At 45.3% G+C, this 17,410-nt stretch overlaps 1 protein-coding gene across 7 annotated transcripts; it reads right to left on the reverse strand.

The window, feature by feature from the left end:
• Positions 1 to 387: 387 nt before the first annotated feature.
• Positions 388 to 6,808, reverse strand: LOC108164174 (RNA polymerase-associated protein Rtf1). Of its 7 annotated transcripts, none has more exons than XR_004472947.1 (8): positions 6,711 to 6,808; positions 4,889 to 6,655; positions 3,755 to 4,817; positions 2,660 to 3,699; positions 2,490 to 2,588; positions 2,355 to 2,433; positions 934 to 1,206; positions 389 to 873 (listed from the first exon to the last, which is right to left on the reverse strand). XR_004472947.1 is itself a non-coding variant. In XM_017299789.2 (3 exons), exons 2-3 carry the CDS (start codon positions 6,648 to 6,650, stop codon positions 4,762 to 4,764), a joined length of 1,818 nt encoding a protein of 605 aa, XP_017155278.1. In that variant the 5' UTR covers positions 6,651 to 6,655; positions 6,711 to 6,808; the 3' UTR covers positions 3,741 to 4,761. The 7 variants fall into 7 exon arrangements, 1 of the variants encoding a protein (XP_017155278.1); XR_004472946.1 differs by having other exon boundaries at positions 389 to 590; positions 653 to 873; positions 2,355 to 2,588; XR_004472948.1 differs by having other exon boundaries at positions 388 to 873; positions 2,355 to 2,588; positions 3,755 to 4,834.
• Between the last annotated feature and the right edge of the window lie 10,602 nt (positions 6,809 to 17,410).

Consider the following 17,410-nt stretch of genomic DNA (forward strand, 5'->3'; position numbering starts at 1 on the left):
TTTAAATGGATTTTGATTGTTTATGACAATTCGACGAGGTGACTGGCCCGTTCGCTGCTGGCCACTGATAATGCGGCATTTAAATGATGATGGGACCAGTTCCAGGGGCCCTCCCTCAACCCCCAACAGCAATGCAATTTGTGAAAATTAAGCCCAAGTATTTGCATGAAAGAGACAGTGGGACGAAACGTTGCGGCATGCCAGCAAAGCTTTGAAATCTAACAAGGACAAAGAATGTTTTGGTGGCTATTCAAATCTGAAGATCCAAAGGCCACTAGCTTCTTCAGCGCCGGTCTTTGGGCCATCTACGAATTGGGAAAGCCAGAGGTGGATCAGCATGGTCTTGCCATCGAGTTTGAATTTAGTCACTTGCCTTGGGTCTGGGAATACTTGGAGAGGATGTGGCTTTCCCTGCAGTATTCTCGGAAAATGCTGGAGGAGCCAATGTCTGTGAAGCCGTCCTACATCCAGCCACCGTATACCCTGGTCCTGGCGATCCACGATCCAGACGGGCTGGTGCTGCAAGAATCGTCTTGGCTTGGACTTCTTTGTGCAGAGCAGAGCTAGGAGCAGGCATCACTGCCCTTCTTCTGCTGGAAGCCACGATCCCAGATATCAATGAATGGTGGATGGACAGAAGAATCTCTACAACCTCAATAGGAATTTGTGCCGCGTGGTGGTCGTGGGCAGGGATCGAAATGCCATGTATCCAAGATCCGGAAAACAACTTTGCCCTGAGCCGCTGGCCAAGCAACAATCATGATATCCAGGTCTTAGATTTGAAGGCCTTCCTGCGGGAGATCCATCGCTACTCAGCAGTACTTCGGCGGAGGCTTCAGTAAACAGCCTGCTAGGACGACACGCCAGTGATTTCTAGAGAAAATACAATGCAATATTAATGCAAGTCTTTCTATTAAAAGTATTCCATTTTACCTTGTGTTCTGTGCGTTTTTCCCCATTTGCAGCCACTCCTGTCATCACATCAACGGATTCGCGCCAGTCCCCCATTCAATTGGGGATGCCAGCCCCCCCTACAGCCAAGAGGGGTCTCTGGGGCGTCGCATGCAAATCTACTTTATAGGGCAGGCTCTCCATGGACGGGGCAGGGGATTGCGTGTGCCCAGCGCTTAAATCGCCGCTGAAACCACCACAATTGTTGATCTCTCACTCTCGCGCGCGCGTTGGGGAATTGTAGATGTAAGAGTCCTGCGGATGGTGGAGAGGGGGTGCTTGAGTCCCATATGAAAGCGCGGTAAGGCGTAGAGAGCGTGCGATTTTAATTTTTAAACAAGCCGCCAGGTGCTCGGCGAAAAGCTCTTTTTACATTTAGTCGAAAGTCGGAGGCATGACATTATTTCTAGGCCACGCGAATCGCTTGATGGAATCCGCAAGACGCCAGGTCACGGGGGGGGGGGCGGCCAAGTTGGAAAAACTAATTTTGATTTTAATTAAATATTTATGACTCCCGGGTACGGGCTGTAGAAAGGGCTTTCGAGAGCACGAACGAGCAAAATCCCACTAATAAAATAAGCAAATATCTGAGGAAATAACTTCCTCTTATCGGTCCGATGGCACTGGGATGCGGCTGACAGCGGTGAGAAAATTAAAGAATTATCCCAAGAGACCCCCACATCCGCAAGAGGTGTGCGTGTCCAGAAGCAGAACCAAAAACAGAACCCTTCCTACCTTTCCTTTTGACCTTTACCTATGGGCCGTGGGATGTGTGTGGGCTGCCCGTTTATTCGATCAAAAGTTACGAGCTCATCTTAGATTGGACATTAAATGGACACTAAAATATTTTCCATCTGCACGCAGGAGAGCCCATGTCCCGTATCCAAAAGGACGAAGGGGATGGTTGTGTGTGTGTGTGCGGGGGAACAAGCGAAATAAATGTCATGAAACAACTCATTGACAGGCACATAAGGACACTGGTTTTATGGTCCACAGATATGACCAAAATATATGATTACCATGTGTCCTGCTGCCTGCCTGCCTGCTGTCCTGTCCGGCCGCATGCAAGCTCGTAAATAGGCATTTTCCCTGCTTTAGTTCTCATGGACACATCATCTACCTCGGACCGCACACCACACCCCCAGAGGGCCACCCATGTACCTCCCTCTTGTTTTTGGTGATTCTTTTTTTTTGTTTTTTGTTGTTGTGGGTTATTTAGCAAGTGATCCAGGTGGGACACTGCCCGAGTCGGAGACAGTGTCACAGTCCATGGTGCAGTCATAAAAATCAAAATAAAATGAAACTTATGCGTGATGTTTTGCAGGGTTCTCGGTATCGGTCTCTGGTCTCCGGTCTCATTGGGTTAGCCGTTCTCTACGTTTTTATGTCCGGGGTTCACTTACTAATGATAGGTCTTTGAATTTAAATGGAATCCGCTCTGCTCGCTTGTTCGAAGGCAGTAATCATATAAGTACTTGAGTCCTGCCAGTAGATACGATTAGATATATCTTATAGGCTTCCAAAAGGTTCCCATTTACAAATCTCCTCTTTCGTTAATGTCCAAGAATCCCATTTATAGATCTCTCCATTGTTCCTCCTTTAAGCTCCCAAGATCCCCAGCTCCAACGATCGTTTTGCTGAAATGTTATGTTTATGGAAAACAGATTTAGAAGCCATTTGTTTGTAAATTAACCAATGAAAGCATTACCATCCGAACACCCACCAAAGACAGCCAGGCCAGGCCAGTATCGCGTGTCAAAGATCTACAAAACATTTCGTTAGGGGGGTAGTACTTACCCCTCAAAGCATCTGGTGGCCGTGTGAATGATGCCCCAGCAGCTGGTCGAATGGCCTGCGCCGCTTCATTTTCGTATAAATTCGACATTTATGCAGTCGGAATCGGTGCGGAGCGACGGCAGCGTAGGAGAGCATAGTCCTGCGTGGCCCGGAGTGTATGCTGATTTCATCTCATCTCATTCAGGCGTTACGTGAGCTGATTACGTTAGTCACGCGCGATTGCCAGGAGCAGGAGTAGCAGCAGCAGCAGAAGCACGATGCTGGCCCCATGCCTGACCACTGCCGAGAGTCCTGGCTGCGGCAACGACTCCTACTGCGATTCGGGCTCATTTTGGTCGTGTTTTCAAGTTGCTTCAGCGCCAAACTGAAATTGTGCCAACTTGCGTCTTGATGAGAATTTCATTCGGTGCCGGATTTTATGACTTTAAGGCGGGAGGGGTGCGAGCATCTGTACGGTGTGTGTGCCTAGGAGTTCCACTAAATGATTTTGCATTATTTGTGGATACCCAGTGCCCCTCTCCGCCTCTCTTTCGTCGGTCCATGTGGCTTTTCGATTCGTGCGTTCGGTTCACTCGATTTTGGGGCTGCCATAAAAAGTCAATGCATGCGAAATGTTTTCGTGACACGCTCAAACTAGAGTCCAATCCAGAGGGTCCTCAGTCCCGGGTCCCAGCTCCCGTGTCCATTGGTTTATTTGTTTATTCATCGAATGGGACAAATCGTAAAAATTATGCTGATGACTCATCAGTAAATGGCATTTATTTTATTGCCAGTCGAAGTTCTTTCCTCTGGTGTCACCTTTGCTCATGGCTGGGGCATGGGGCATGGCGCATGGAGCATCATATCTTCAATTATGACCCACCTCTTTCAGATGAATCCAATTCCACTTTGATGCCCTCTGATGCCGGGGCAGTCGTTGTCGTCGATGATGCACAGACTATGAATGAGTTCCTATTTGTATTATTAATGATTCTGCTCTGCTCTCAGTTCTTCTGGTGATATTTACCTCTGGTTTTCTCTTCATATAGTGGATGATAGTATGTGTGCGGGAGTGTGTGACAAATGTAATATTAACCATCTATCAAGTCCCGCAAGTGCCAAAAAATGATCAAAATCAACCTTCAAGTGGTTGGAAGATTGATTTTATATGCAAATACACACTTAATGCGTACAGGAAGTACATATGTATGTATATTGTATACATATGTATGTATATACACAGTTATTACATACAGGCCCCTTGCGCCATCAAATTTTTACGTGTTTTGATCATTTTACATTAAATAAAGCACACTTTATTGCAACAAAACCACTAAATATTAATATTTTAACCCCTTTTTATCTGTTTGTGTTTGTTTTAATCAAAACAAACAACAAAAAAACTCGTTGCTGGGCTGCTGCTCATTTCACTTACACACACACACGCGCGATTTAAGCTACCAAAACCTCAGACTTGAAAACAATAAAAAACATATTTAAACACTAATCACTCATGGGTAATTCTTCTTATTATTATTTTATAAAACGCGAAATCACAGATAATTAAAAAAAGCCGCGTGCTCAAGCGCATGGAAAAATAACTACCTATCGATACTCCTTTCCAATACCGACATCGGCAAACATTCCAAGCTTCCAAGGTTCGATAGGGCTATCGATATTCATTTCCATTATCGAAATCGCGCTTCGCAAGGGAATCAGTGAATTAAAAGTGTGTATAAAAACAACGCCCATTGTAGACTGCCCATGAAGCCAGTCCCCCAATTGCCTAACAACCGCACTCGATTGGATTAATTCGGAGCAGCGTCCCACCGCAACCACGCAGCAGTGTTGACAGGCTGCGGCGTGTCTATTGGAAGGATAGAGAGAGGACTAGTTTGTTGGCTTACTTGTTGTTCAATTAGCATCTACTGCGGGAGAACTCCGAAGGAAGCGTATTTTTTCGTTCTGGATTGGAAAGCTGGTAATATTATTAATGATTAAGCATATATTATACATCTGGTCTCAAATTGTAGGCTACTCCAAAGCTGGGTCCGGACTTTCCTCTTTTCCAAACAGCGAATCGAAAGGAGCTACAAATAAAGCAAGGCTTATACAAGTATACATATATATACATATATCCCGCTTCTCTTATACTACCTACCTAATGCCGAGGTATCTACGTCCACATGAAAATCGTGCAAATCGTAAAGGCTGGGATCTTTCTTCGCTTCCTGCGGCGCCACAACTTCAGGGACTTGGGCAACGGGCTCTGGACTGCGTTTCCCCAGGGCACTTTTCTTGTATTTGCGCTTTATACAGCGCTCCAGACTGGTATCTAGTGGCTTGGGAGCACTCTCAGGAAAGCATCTTTTGGCAGGCAAAGGCAGTGGACGGCCAGCAGCAGCTGAGATGCCTTTGCGCACAGGAGCTGTTTGACGTCGCTGCAACGCAGGAACAAGAGCGGCTTCACGGCGCTGTTCCGATTTTTGTACTGGATTTTTTGGAACATATGAGGTAAGACCACTACGCAATGAACCCCCGAATCGTGGCACCTTCTGTCCAAAATTCGCCTTGTCCTGATCCTGGTCGATCTCCTTAATCTCCTTATCCAAGCGAACGACCTTCTCGTGGTCGTTGTTGGTAAGAGCCAAGTCGCGTTCCTCGAACAGACGTATTTTCCGCACAGCGACCTTCTCCTGACTCAGGCCCGACTCGCGTTTCTTTTTAATTATATCAGCCACATCGTCTTCGGTAAAAATGTAATTGGTGGCCTTTTTGATGTCTTGCTCCTTCTTCGTGATCAGCGAGAGCTCCGGCAGGATCCAGTTATCCTTCGCACAGCTATCAATCCAATTTCGGAATGCCACAGTTGGTACTGGACTATTGGAAACGGCGCCCAAGCGGGTCGATCTCTCCAGTCTACCGTGACGTACGTTCAACTGGTAATCCGTTGTCTTGTGGCCCAGTTGGTACGTCACATCCGTGTGAACCAGGCCAGTAATCTGGTAGATGGTCGACCGTAGATTGTTATTGTGCATTAGTATAAAGCAATCGATCACCGTCTGCCCGAATATGGGCTTGTCGACAAAACTTATTAGCTGGCTACGTTTAAGCACCACGTTGTTAAGCTGATCCAAAGTGCTGAGCAATGTTGGACTGGCATTCATGGGCTGCCGTTTTTCGTTGTCGTCTGCCTCATTTGACGAGGACGAATCGCTGGAGTTGTCAGAGTAGATATCTGATGCCCTTAGCTTCACTTTCGACACTCGCGGAAGCCTTTTGTTATTGCTGAGCTTAGCCCGATCCCGGCGGTCATCTTCCAACCATTTGAAGATTCTGTCCTTCTGGCGCTGGGCATTGGGTTTATTTTCTGATGTTTGAAGACGATCGTTGTGCAAGCGCTGGAGGGCAGTGGTACCATCATTAATTGATCGCTGGCGCTTCAGATTTATGCGACGCATCTGGAAGCGCTCTTGCCCCAAACACTCATCCTGTTCCAAAGACTCTTCCTGCTCCAAAGACTCTTCCTGTTCCAAAGACTCTTCCTGCTCCAAAGACTCTTCCTGTTCCAAAGACTCTTCCTGCTCCAAAGACTCTTTCTGCTCCAGACACTCTTGCTGCTTCAAGCAAGTTCCCTCCTTAGATTCCTCGCGCTTCAAGCGGCGTAAGTATATTCTTTGTGCCTTCTCCAGCTGCTCTAGTGTCATCTGTGAGGGGTCGTTAAACTCCGCCACATCTAAATCACTTTCGTCAGAGCCATCATCGGCCTTTGGCAGGATTTCCTTGCTCTGTTGAAGCTCTTCTTCCCCCTTCTGCTGGCATTCACGATCCGCGGCATCTTCATTCAAAGCATCATCATTGGTATGCTGCTTAGCCAACCATGCTTCAAAATCGTCCCAGCCGTCCAAGTCTTCTGTCGACATTTTAACTTGTGGTATTTGAAATTTAGATTAGGAGAAGATCAAATTTACAAAAAATATTACCTGGGAATTATAGAAACGTTTCTCCCCTAGCTGTTATCCCTTGAAAATCAGGATTACTAATGAAATATATTTTATTTCGTGGCACAAAACCGTAAATCGAATATAAGACATTAATTTCAAGGCTTTCTTGGCAAAGAAAAGCGTGAAGAAGTCTTTCCTGTCATTCGCATGGAAAAAGAGTCTATTTGCTTGTGGGAAATTGGAACAGCGAATAACGTAGTAATTTATAATTTACAAAGAAAAACCCAAGCCAAGGCTTTTCAACGTTCTCGCCTTGTATACATGTCTTGGTTTATTTAAGCCATAATTCATCTGTGGCCTAAGCTGGGCTAGATGTTGGCTTGTTTCACTCTAAAAACTGCCATCAAAATCAAAGCCATAAGCCCCGTACAAAATGGATGCTGCAAGTGGAAGGAATATCCACGAGTGGATGAGGATTTGGGATGTGGGCTGTGGGCTGTGGAAGCTGGAACTGTGGCTGACCACAATTTCACGTTTGCCTAGCCGTGAACACGTTCAACATGAACGGCGATTAGTTGCATTTGTTTACGAGTATGGATTTCGGATTTGTCTCCGGCTGTGCCATGCCAGTGGAGAGTGTCCAGGACCCAGGCAGGCAGCAGGGAGCAGCACCATCCGTGGCATCGTCGTAATGGTCAAGGCAGAGGTAACTTATTGCAACGTGGCGTGCGAGTGGCCAGTGAGTGCTCCAAAGGGGGTTGTGCTTCGATTCGACCATCAGACAATTGGATGTCCTGTCGCACTCCACTCCCGGAGTTTTGTTCCAGGTGTGGGCTGAGTCGATTGTCCTCCCACCAACTCCCTCTCTCTCTCTGACGATATGGATGTGATTTCGTTTTCTTTGCAACTTTATCCACATTGTAAAGTAGACATTATGTTGATGCGCCCGTGTCCTTTAGCTGTGCTCCAACTCCAACTCCACATCGAGATCCAGTTGCGGCTCTCGGGCCGACTGGACTCTCCTCATATCGCACTTGGGACATCTGCCGACGGTGGCGATAATATCCCTGAAATTATTTTCAGTTACTCGTACATTGGTTGCCAGCCCCGTTGCCCCGTTGCCCAGTGGCCTCGGCCTTTGTTTTATTGTTATTGTTTCGTTGCTGGGGCCATTGTCGTTGCCAACTTCGTGACTCTCACTACGGACTCTCTTTCTCCGTTCATCCTGCTGTCCAGATTCGTATCCAATCCAAGCCCGGGACACATTAGTGGAAGATGGACATTTCTGTGCCGTCCCATGTCCCGTGTCCCGTGTCCGGTTGTGGGTCTCTCTCCTGCCAAAGTTATTACATGTTATATCTCGCTTTTTGCCCCGAAAAAGCTGTGTGTGCCACTTGCAATTATACACTTACTCTGCAACATTGTCCGTCCGCTCTGCCCCCCTCCCACACCGCACGCTGCCTGCCCCATGTGTCCTTCTGGGTGTGTGATTTTCGCATATTGGCGCTACAAACTAATGGCTTCACTAACGATTGTAACCGTTGTCCTTAATGGCATCCTTTTGGGCATCACGCGCATCGCATCCCGTTTTGTCGATTTGTTTTGTCCCTCATCTGTGCCCCAATCCCAATCCCTGTCCCATGGTCCATCGGTCCATTGGTCATGGGTTTAGTACACAAGTACTCTCCTATCTATGATGGAACGAAGAGATAGCTTTGCCTCTAAACTTTTCTTTAGGCATTGCATTTGGATAATTACATATTAGAAGCTGAAGAGATCATGGAACATGGAACATGGAAAATATTATAGTTTCTTGAAGGAAAATTGCAGTAAAGAAAGTTAGCAAAGGTTTTGCAATGTATTCGGAGCATATTGTACTTTCTGTTCATATTTTGATTATTAAAATAAATACATTTAAAGAGGGAACACCCTTTCTGCATTGAAAAACCACAACTATGGGCTTCAGATTGATGAAATCTGAGCGGGTTTCCCTTGTCTCTTCTATATCTCCTTGAAGAATGTCCCTTCCACACCTCAGCCTTAAGCAGAACCTCATTGCGGTCGAAAATAAAAATCGTACAAATTTATTGTTAATAGAAAAAGGGCTCGAGCGGGTGAAGCACGCACATTAACCCTCTGCCCGTCCAGCGATGCGATGGTGGTGGCGATGGGGTTGACGATGCCTATCTGGTGGTGGTCATTGCAGCCGCATCCGGGACCGGGACCGGGATCCCCTCTGGACACTGGACACTGGACACTCGTAAACATCTCGAATCATACGATATCGAAAAATAATCTCACAACGGAAATGGCATATTTAAAAGGCCAAAGGATTCCCTGCGATTTAACTTATAAAAGAAAAAAAAAACAAGACGAAGCAAATCCAATGCCCAAGAGTCCTGCCCCGTGATAGTGTCTCTGTCTCTGTCCCTGTCCCTGGTCCTGGTCCTGTCTTGGGCTTCGGCTACTGCGACAGCAGTTTTTCGGGGGATTTTTAGTGTTTATTGCCGTAGATTAGTTTGTTTATTGTAATCCTCGTTATAAATTAAGCAAAACTTGCGCTTAAAAACCCATTGGCAGTATTCGGCAGGCGAGAAAGGGTTTTCTTACGGGACTCCTTTCGTCCGGCAGGGGGGCCCCCATCCCATATTAATTTGCCGCATATTTCCCCGAAGGCATCGAACGAACTTAACGAAGATAATTGCTGCAAATGGTTTACGACCGCAGCCGATAAATGTTTGTCGTAGTTGGGATGGAGCCTGGAATCTTTTGGACAAAAGAAATTTCATTTACTTATAGGAGAAATGCTAGGGTTTGCCTTTGGAACTCAATAAGCGATAGATTTTGGTACGGAATTGGGTTTAAAAATTCATTTCTAATGCAAATGTTTGATTTTTTTTTGATATTTCACAGAAATGCCTTATATTTTGGGATGAAACACAGGCCGCTACCCAATTTCCAACCAAATTGTATGCAAATTTATAGTAAAATTTGGTTCAATCATCCTCCAGATGTCCACAGCATTACGAGTAGGAAGGAACACTGCCGAAAATGTATGTAAGTTTCACTAAATATAAAAATTGCAACATACTGTACACATATTTTGTAATATTCCAGAATCGCGACAGCTGCTGGTTTTGCCGCTCGTTCGATTCGATTCGAACGATTCCGCTGGCGGAGAGATGAGTTTTTATATGGCAAAGGTGTGTGGCGGCTGTTCAATAAGGAAACCCAATAAGCCAGGAGCAGAGCAGATACAGGTGCTAGAGTGGGGAATACACAGATAAAGATACAAGCCAATGAGTGGTAGATACACCTGGGATGAGTGGAAGAGCTCCAGGTGATGCCTGCATAACATCCTTATTTTGGTTTCCTTTTTTTTTTTGTTGTTTTGGACTAAAATGACAAAACTCCATTAAGAATTACAATTTCCCGTCTAACCTTTTATTACATTTCCGATTCCCTTTTTTCGCTTTGTTTTGGCACTCTGCCTCCCCTGGAGGGGGAGCTCTATACTAGAGCGGGAGAGTGAGCGCTTCTAATTGCATTTTAAAATTGCGACACCATAAAATGTGCTTACGGTATAAATAATTATAACGGCATTTGTCGCAACAAACAGCCAGAGAGCGGCACAGAGGCAGGAACCCAAAGCCACTCCTGCGAGTGGCAATGATTTCCAGTGTCAGGACGAGGCAATGGGTTTGCGAGGACACACCAGAACAGAGCCATGCAGTCGGTTGTTGTCGCGTCTCCTGGATATTGCATGAGCTCCCAGCAGCATCCCGAACCCCGAACCCCGCACCCAACAGCCAGCAACCTCTTTTCCATTTCGCCCTGGCAATGGTAGCTCCATTTTGCAACAACAACGACAACGATGTCATGCGATTAACGTGAGCTGCATATTTTCAGCTAATTTTCTAATTAAAATGGTATTTATGCATTTTTCAGCTGGCAGAATTAAACATTCAGCGCCAAGGAGGCTGAAAGCAAGGACTACCTACCCGAACAGCCTTCTAATGGTAAGTTTTATCCATTTCCATTAGTTCAGGGATTCATTTCAATAAAAGTCGGTATTTTAGCTCTGATCTGGATGTGCCTGATCGATATACAAGCTGGATGGAGCCTGGAGCATGTTTTCATTCTAAGGAAATCTTCAAAGGAGTGCCTCTGATGTGCTCCTTTAGACTGTCTGTCTCCTGGCCACACACTTGACAAGGATAATGCATAGGACAGCTCGCCGTCTTGGGTATATCCTTGTGTCACGACAGTGAAACGCAGCTTGCGCTACACTTGGATGTCGCATAAATTTGTGTCCTGCAACAGGACGGGGCAGACCAAAGCGTTGCAAGACTGGAGACTACAGTGGCTTATGTCCTTCGAGTCGCTGTCTCTTGGTCAAATTTATTTACTTTGTTATTTATTCTGTCATTTAGCAATGATTTGAACAGCGTAACAGGGGCTCCCAGGACTCTGATAGGTGGTTGGGACTTGGGTATAGGAGGAAAACTCTTTACTTTCAAAATTCTGTAGCTATGTTGGGAGTATGACTTGCAGTCTCCTCTTCAGGCCAAGTATCCATTTCATTCCTGGCCAATCAATGGCTTACTACCAGCTGTCTCTGCTGCCAAATCCAATAAACTTCTGGAGCACACATTGTATGAGAGCACGATCCATGGATCCATTTCCGCCTTACGTTCCCCATGTAATTCAAACATTTTAACGACCTTCAGCCTGAGCAGAACGACGTGTGTCCTGTGTCCTGTGTCCTGACGGCGACAGATTTTTCTAATGTCTCCATTCGAATCCTTTGGCCAAAGGCAATTAAATGTGCCACGGAATGGGGCATAGAGAGTGGCAGCAGTAGGAGTAAGAGTCATAATTGTTTTTTGCGTGCGTGAATGCGGGACAGGAGGATGGGATGTGGATGTAGATGTGGCTGGGGAACTGTCATAAATTCCAGTGGAGAAACACGATTTGAAATGAATTATATCTTATGGTTATTAGACAAAGGGACATCCCCTTGAACACTCATGCCGAATCAGGCGTTGCAGTTAGCCTTTGGGAAGGTGTAATTATTAACATTTGTGCTGCTTCTGCTGCTGCTTCTCTTGGGCCGAAACAATTAAAAGGGAAAGCAGTTCGAATCAAAGAACAAGAAGGACACACACACGAGAGGCACGGTGGCAGCAGGAGAGTGGCGCACGCGGTGGATTGTCAGTGTGAAGAACACATGTGCAATTGCCGCTTGCCTTAATGGGCCATAAATAACCAGGGACAACAATGAGAGGCGGCTGCACTGCATCCCACCTCAGCATCTCTCCCTCCCTCCCATTCTGCCACTGTGTGCTCTCTTTTCTTTTTATTTTTATACTGTTTTTCATACCCTTACAGGGGGTAGTATGTTTTCCCCTATATGTTGGCAGTGCCTCGAGTTTGGTCAAAAAGACAGCAAAAGCTTACAAAGGGTATCCGACTTCGACTTTCAAGGGATGGCACTTTCATTTCTTGCTTCTTTTGTTGGGTGCTACTCGCCAGGACATATGAAATTATTGCACGTCGACGTGCAGCCAATCGTTGTGCGTGTCCTTGCGGCCACACATACTCGTATATACGCGCACACACACTGACATGACATTGCCTGCTGCCCGGTTCGGCCTGCATGTGCATGTCCTTCGTCATTCATCAACGCTGCCGCTGTGTATGCGGTTGCGGCTTAGGGGTGGCAGGCGTCCCGTCCCCCCCTCCCTGCCACCTTTTGCGCATAAAATGTTCTTCCCCAAAATGTGCAAAATGTTGAAATGCGTCGACTGCTTTTGATTTATTGTCAATTGAGATGAAACATAAAATGCTGCCTGCCAATAAAAGTGTTGGAAGCAGCCACGTCGTCGTGCCGTCGTCGTCGTCGTCGTCGTCCTCCTGCAAAAAGGATAATGCGCTGCGCTTGTTTTAATTGAAAATAAATCTTGTCAATTTACGTCGCGGCCAGACACATCCTGTGATCCTGCCCGCTTCTGTGTTTGCTTTTATGTCTGATTTTCATTTCTTTTACCAAATTGTAAATTACTTCCGCCTGCTCTTTTGTTGAATGTCCTTTCAGGGCCAAAGGTGTTGCGTACTTGGGCTTGGGCTTTCCTTTTTTTTTTTTATGACACTAGAAAAAATATACGAGTATCCCGAAATCCGGCGACGAACATCCGCCACCTTTTTGACCAAAATTCCCCTTTGGGGTCGCGTCCTTTTTGCAATAATACAGCAACAAAAAAAATCTACATATAAATAAACATTAAAATACTTTGGAGACTGAGTAAAAAAAATAAAAGTTTGAACAGTCTTGGGACTCTAGGATACCCTTTGAATAAAAGAAAATATAAATAGCAAGAAGAGTAACGGCCAAACATTTTTGTGGCATTTGACAGTGGCTCCAGGCTCTCTAAAATTGTTGCTGAAACGCGCTCAAAAGCCACTTCAGCTTCTTATATTTTCAGCTTTACCTAAACTTAATATTGACTTTCAATACGTCTTGGAAAACGTATTAAGTAAACTTAATTTACTGGAAAACAAAAGCAGGCCAGTTTGAAAAATTCTGCAGGCCTTATATTTTACAGATTTGAAAGATTTTGGACATAAATAGTGTTTGACCCAGTCTCATAGAAGAGTGAATTTTAGGACACGACGTTATTAATACTAATATATCCTTACTAAGATGGAAAGATAAATATTTTGATAATTTTTTAGTAAAATTTGCGAACTTTATTTTATTTCTTGGTGAATTCCAATTTTGTCATATGGCAACCGTGATTGGATATATAGACAGATATTTATATATTGTGTATAAATCCACTATTGATATTTTTCCCACAAAGTTACCTTCGAGTTTTAAATTATATTCGAGCATTTGTGTTATGGATTCGACAAAATTCTGACAACACTCCTCAATTGTTTTGTTACAAATATTAAGACATTTTTGGTAGACAGTAAACCAAATTGTAAAATTAAAAGAAAATGTCCGAACCAGTGGAAAATGCATCCGATGAACGGCAGAACCACAACGAGTCAGCTGGAGAGCGTAGCGGGGGATTGGTGCCGGAATCGCTTCGTAACGCGATCTCTACAGTCGCCAAAGTAACCGCAGCCGGCGTCAAGAAAGTGTGCAACGCCTCATGGATGATATTCGCAGTTTCCCTAATTCTCTTCGTGCCGATTATCTTTGAAATCGAACGCCACCAAGGGACAAGTTTTGATTTCAATTAAATTAAATGAAATAAACAAGATTAATATACATATATTTGTTGAAGATTTTTAAAATATTTTACATCTGAAAAGAACGCTTAAAGTACGCGTACACCCTCAAACTCTACAAGTCCAGGGTATCAACAAAAAAAGAAAGATATGTAATAACATTTTATGTTTGCTAAAAGTTGGGTAACATTGAAAAATGGTTTGTTTGCCATTATGTGCGTTACCCTAACCTTTACTTTTTGGCAAGGATTTAATTATTACGATTTCAGAATAAGGGACAGAATAAACGCTACACTGAAGCAGGGGAAGCGATATGTGAAAGGCTTCAAGTGTTTAAAAATCATAAAGAATACACTTTAAAGTCTATAGATTCATTAACTTCATTTGAGGAACCTTTCCAATCGGGTTATAATCCTTGGATAACCCTCCATTTTGCACCCATTTCAACCGTAGAGAATACAGACTTCGTTGAACAAAAACTAAAGCCCTTTTTCCCATTCAAGAAACCAACGGAAGTTTGACAAAATTGTTCTTTCTTTTCGTACTTCTTTTGCCCACTAAAATATTCCACATTTCTTTTTAGCAGGAGATTCTTTCCTTTCTTTTGTTGATAGTTAAAGATTTATTTGGCCATGTTTATGATTCATGAATACCAAATAAAATAAGAGAAACTATTCCAAATCAAAATCGCCTTTTGCTGCGAGGAACTTCCTGGGGAGATCCTCATAAATTTTTTGCTGGGACAATCTTTGGACACATTGAACTCCAACATTAAAATGTCGTTCCTCTTGTGTTCTCCACAAATCAAGGCTAAAAATCATTTAAACGATTTCCACACCCCCCCCGGCCGGCCCACACAGAAAGCAGAAAATTGTCACTTTTGATTTGTTTGCCCTTGATATGGGGGCGAACTTTGAATTTATTTCACTCTTCTTGTAGATGGTAGATGGTCCTTGGTAGTATCCCATTTTGGCGCCGCTTGCATTTCCTTTTTGGCATTCGGTTCTGGGCCAAATGATTTCATGTGAAGCGGTGATTATTTTCACCTAAAATGCGTTCCCCCTCCCAGTGGCAAGGATCTGGGAGGTTGCAGGAGGAAAACTGGCAGGATATTTATGGGCTTTGAGCGTGTTCCGCCTTTGCCGGGGGCGAGTGGTGGGGAGGGGCCCAGGGCCAGGCACTTTCAATGTTTTTGCCAGTGTCTTTGGCCAGTCGATTCGATGCAGGAGCACTCCACTCCAGCTCCAGCTCCAGCTCCTGCTCCGATGTGGCACTTGTATTTATGTCTTCGTCTATAAATCCATGTCTTGCAACCACTCCTCACACACACAGCGCACCCATGCCGCCACCATGCCACCATGCCACCATGTGCGCGCGTCTTCATGTCAAATCGTAGATTTATAATTTTCGGCTGCGTCGCCAATGCAACTTGCGGGGCAATAAAAAAAAGAACGAGCAACAAGGAGGCTATGTTTCAAGGACCGAAGGTTGGGATACACTGGAAAGATCCAGTGATTCCTCGAGAAAGGTCCAGACAAAGACCAGACCTAGGGATAGTTCTAGCTTCTACCAAAAGTTATAATACCGTATAGAAAGTGTATATAAAAAAGCAAAGAAACTACTCGTACGTAAGCAAACACACACACACATCCTCTAGCAGGACAGCAGGAGGATCGAAAACCAGAACCAGAGCTCAGGATTCGCCACCAGTCGTCGTCGTCGTCGTCGTCGTCGTCGACGAAGGCGTCTCTCTCTCAGTCTGCTGTTCGGTTCGGTTCTGGTTCTGGCCTGTCGAACGCCATGAATTATGATTTTTGATTGAAGTTGAGTTATTGCAATTCAATTTATTATAAATGCGGTTGCCACGAACCCGAACCTGGCCCCTGTCGCCTGTGCCCTGTCCCCTGCCGCCAGTACGCTTCCACCCCAGGAAGCCAGCAGGATTCAGCAGGCATCAGGCATCGCCTGCCCAGGACATTGAACTATGAGTTCTTGGCGTGGCCGAATTTCTGCTCCGTTTGAGACTTCCTTCCACTCCTTTCACTCTCTACTTTCTGGTCTTTCTGTGAGTGTGTGTGTGCCGTTTTCGACACTTTTGCTAAATTTATTGCCGATTATTTTTACATTTCCTTCTTTTTCAATTTTTTCCTATTTTTGTTTCCACCCGTTTGGCAGGACATTTTCGTGGGGAGGACAGAAATTCTGGGTGTCGCGGCAATTATTTTTAACATTTTTGTTGATTTTTCATTGATTTCGGATTTGAGTAGAAGTTTTGCCAAATTAAAGATTCATAAAAGTAGAGAAAAAAAATTAAGCTTAAAATTAAAAAAAAAACCTTCTAACTCTTTCACAAAACCCAAAATATTAGCAGATTTTCCATTCACTTGGCCTCTTTATGGCTCCCATTATGTGCTCCCTAGAACAACCCCTAGCAATCCATTACAGCCGCCTGCATATGCATCCCATCAGCGATATTAGCTATTGGCGCTATTTATATGGCACATAAATCAGAAATGGGTGGCCAAATGGCTCTCGCTCTCCCTCTCTCGGCCATGAGCTACTCGCAATTAAGAGAAATATATTAGTCTAGCAGCTGATTTAATTATTTAACGATGAAGTCCAAGTCGCGGCCACCCAGCTGGGAGGGAAGAGGAGGACGAGGCCAGTAAACAAGCCAAACAGGAGCAGGATCCGCCTCTTTTAAGCGTCAGACAACCGCATCACAGCGTCAGACAAAAGGCATCACACAAACCCGAGTGGGTGGGGGTGGGGGAGGAAATGAAGTGAGGAATGGTGGAGGCCATGGCTAAGGGTCTGTCTCTCTATGCGAGTATATGGGATTCCAGCGGGGGTCTCGGTCTGGGGCTGGGTCTGGGTCTGGGTCTGGGAGTTCCTGTAATTGCACCAACGCGCATAATTCATATCAAATGACCATTTTAAAATCCTTTTATTTCGGTGCGTCGCCCTACCGTCTCTGTGTTCTCTCTGGGATCTCTCGGCTCTCCCGCCTCCTGCCCACCAAAATATTTGAAATAATAATTCTTCGAGATAAATTACCCAAAAACAGGTGTGTCGGTGTGTGTGTGCGCCGTTCTCTAAATTGCCCTGATGCTGGTGGGTCCTGCCCGCCCTCCGTCTGCCTCCTCTTGGTGCTCCTGTGCCCCAAAGCGAGACAATGACACAGAGCCACAACTACAACTACAGCAGGCATGCAGGCAGGCTGGCTATCACTCTGTTCCTCTGCCCTTATCCTGTGCCTGTCCCCCCCCCCCCCTCTGTTCCCATTCGGGTTACTCCCAATCCCTGGCCCTGGCCCAATCCCAGACCCAATCTACTCGTACTTTTCCCCAGTTTTCGGTGCGGTGGCAGTCGGTCAGTCGAGAGTCGTCGAATGGCAAACGGCGGCGGATGGGCTTAAGTGCTCGGCTGGCTCGTTGGTTCGTCCTGTTCGTCCTGCGTTTGGCATTTAGCATCAGGAAATTATGCTGACGCTGCCAACT

This window comes from Drosophila miranda, chromosome 4 (assembly GCF_003369915.1).
Source record: "Drosophila miranda strain MSH22 chromosome 4, D.miranda_PacBio2.1, whole genome shotgun sequence".
NCBI classification, from domain to species: Eukaryota; Metazoa; Arthropoda; class Insecta; order Diptera; family Drosophilidae; genus Drosophila; species Drosophila miranda.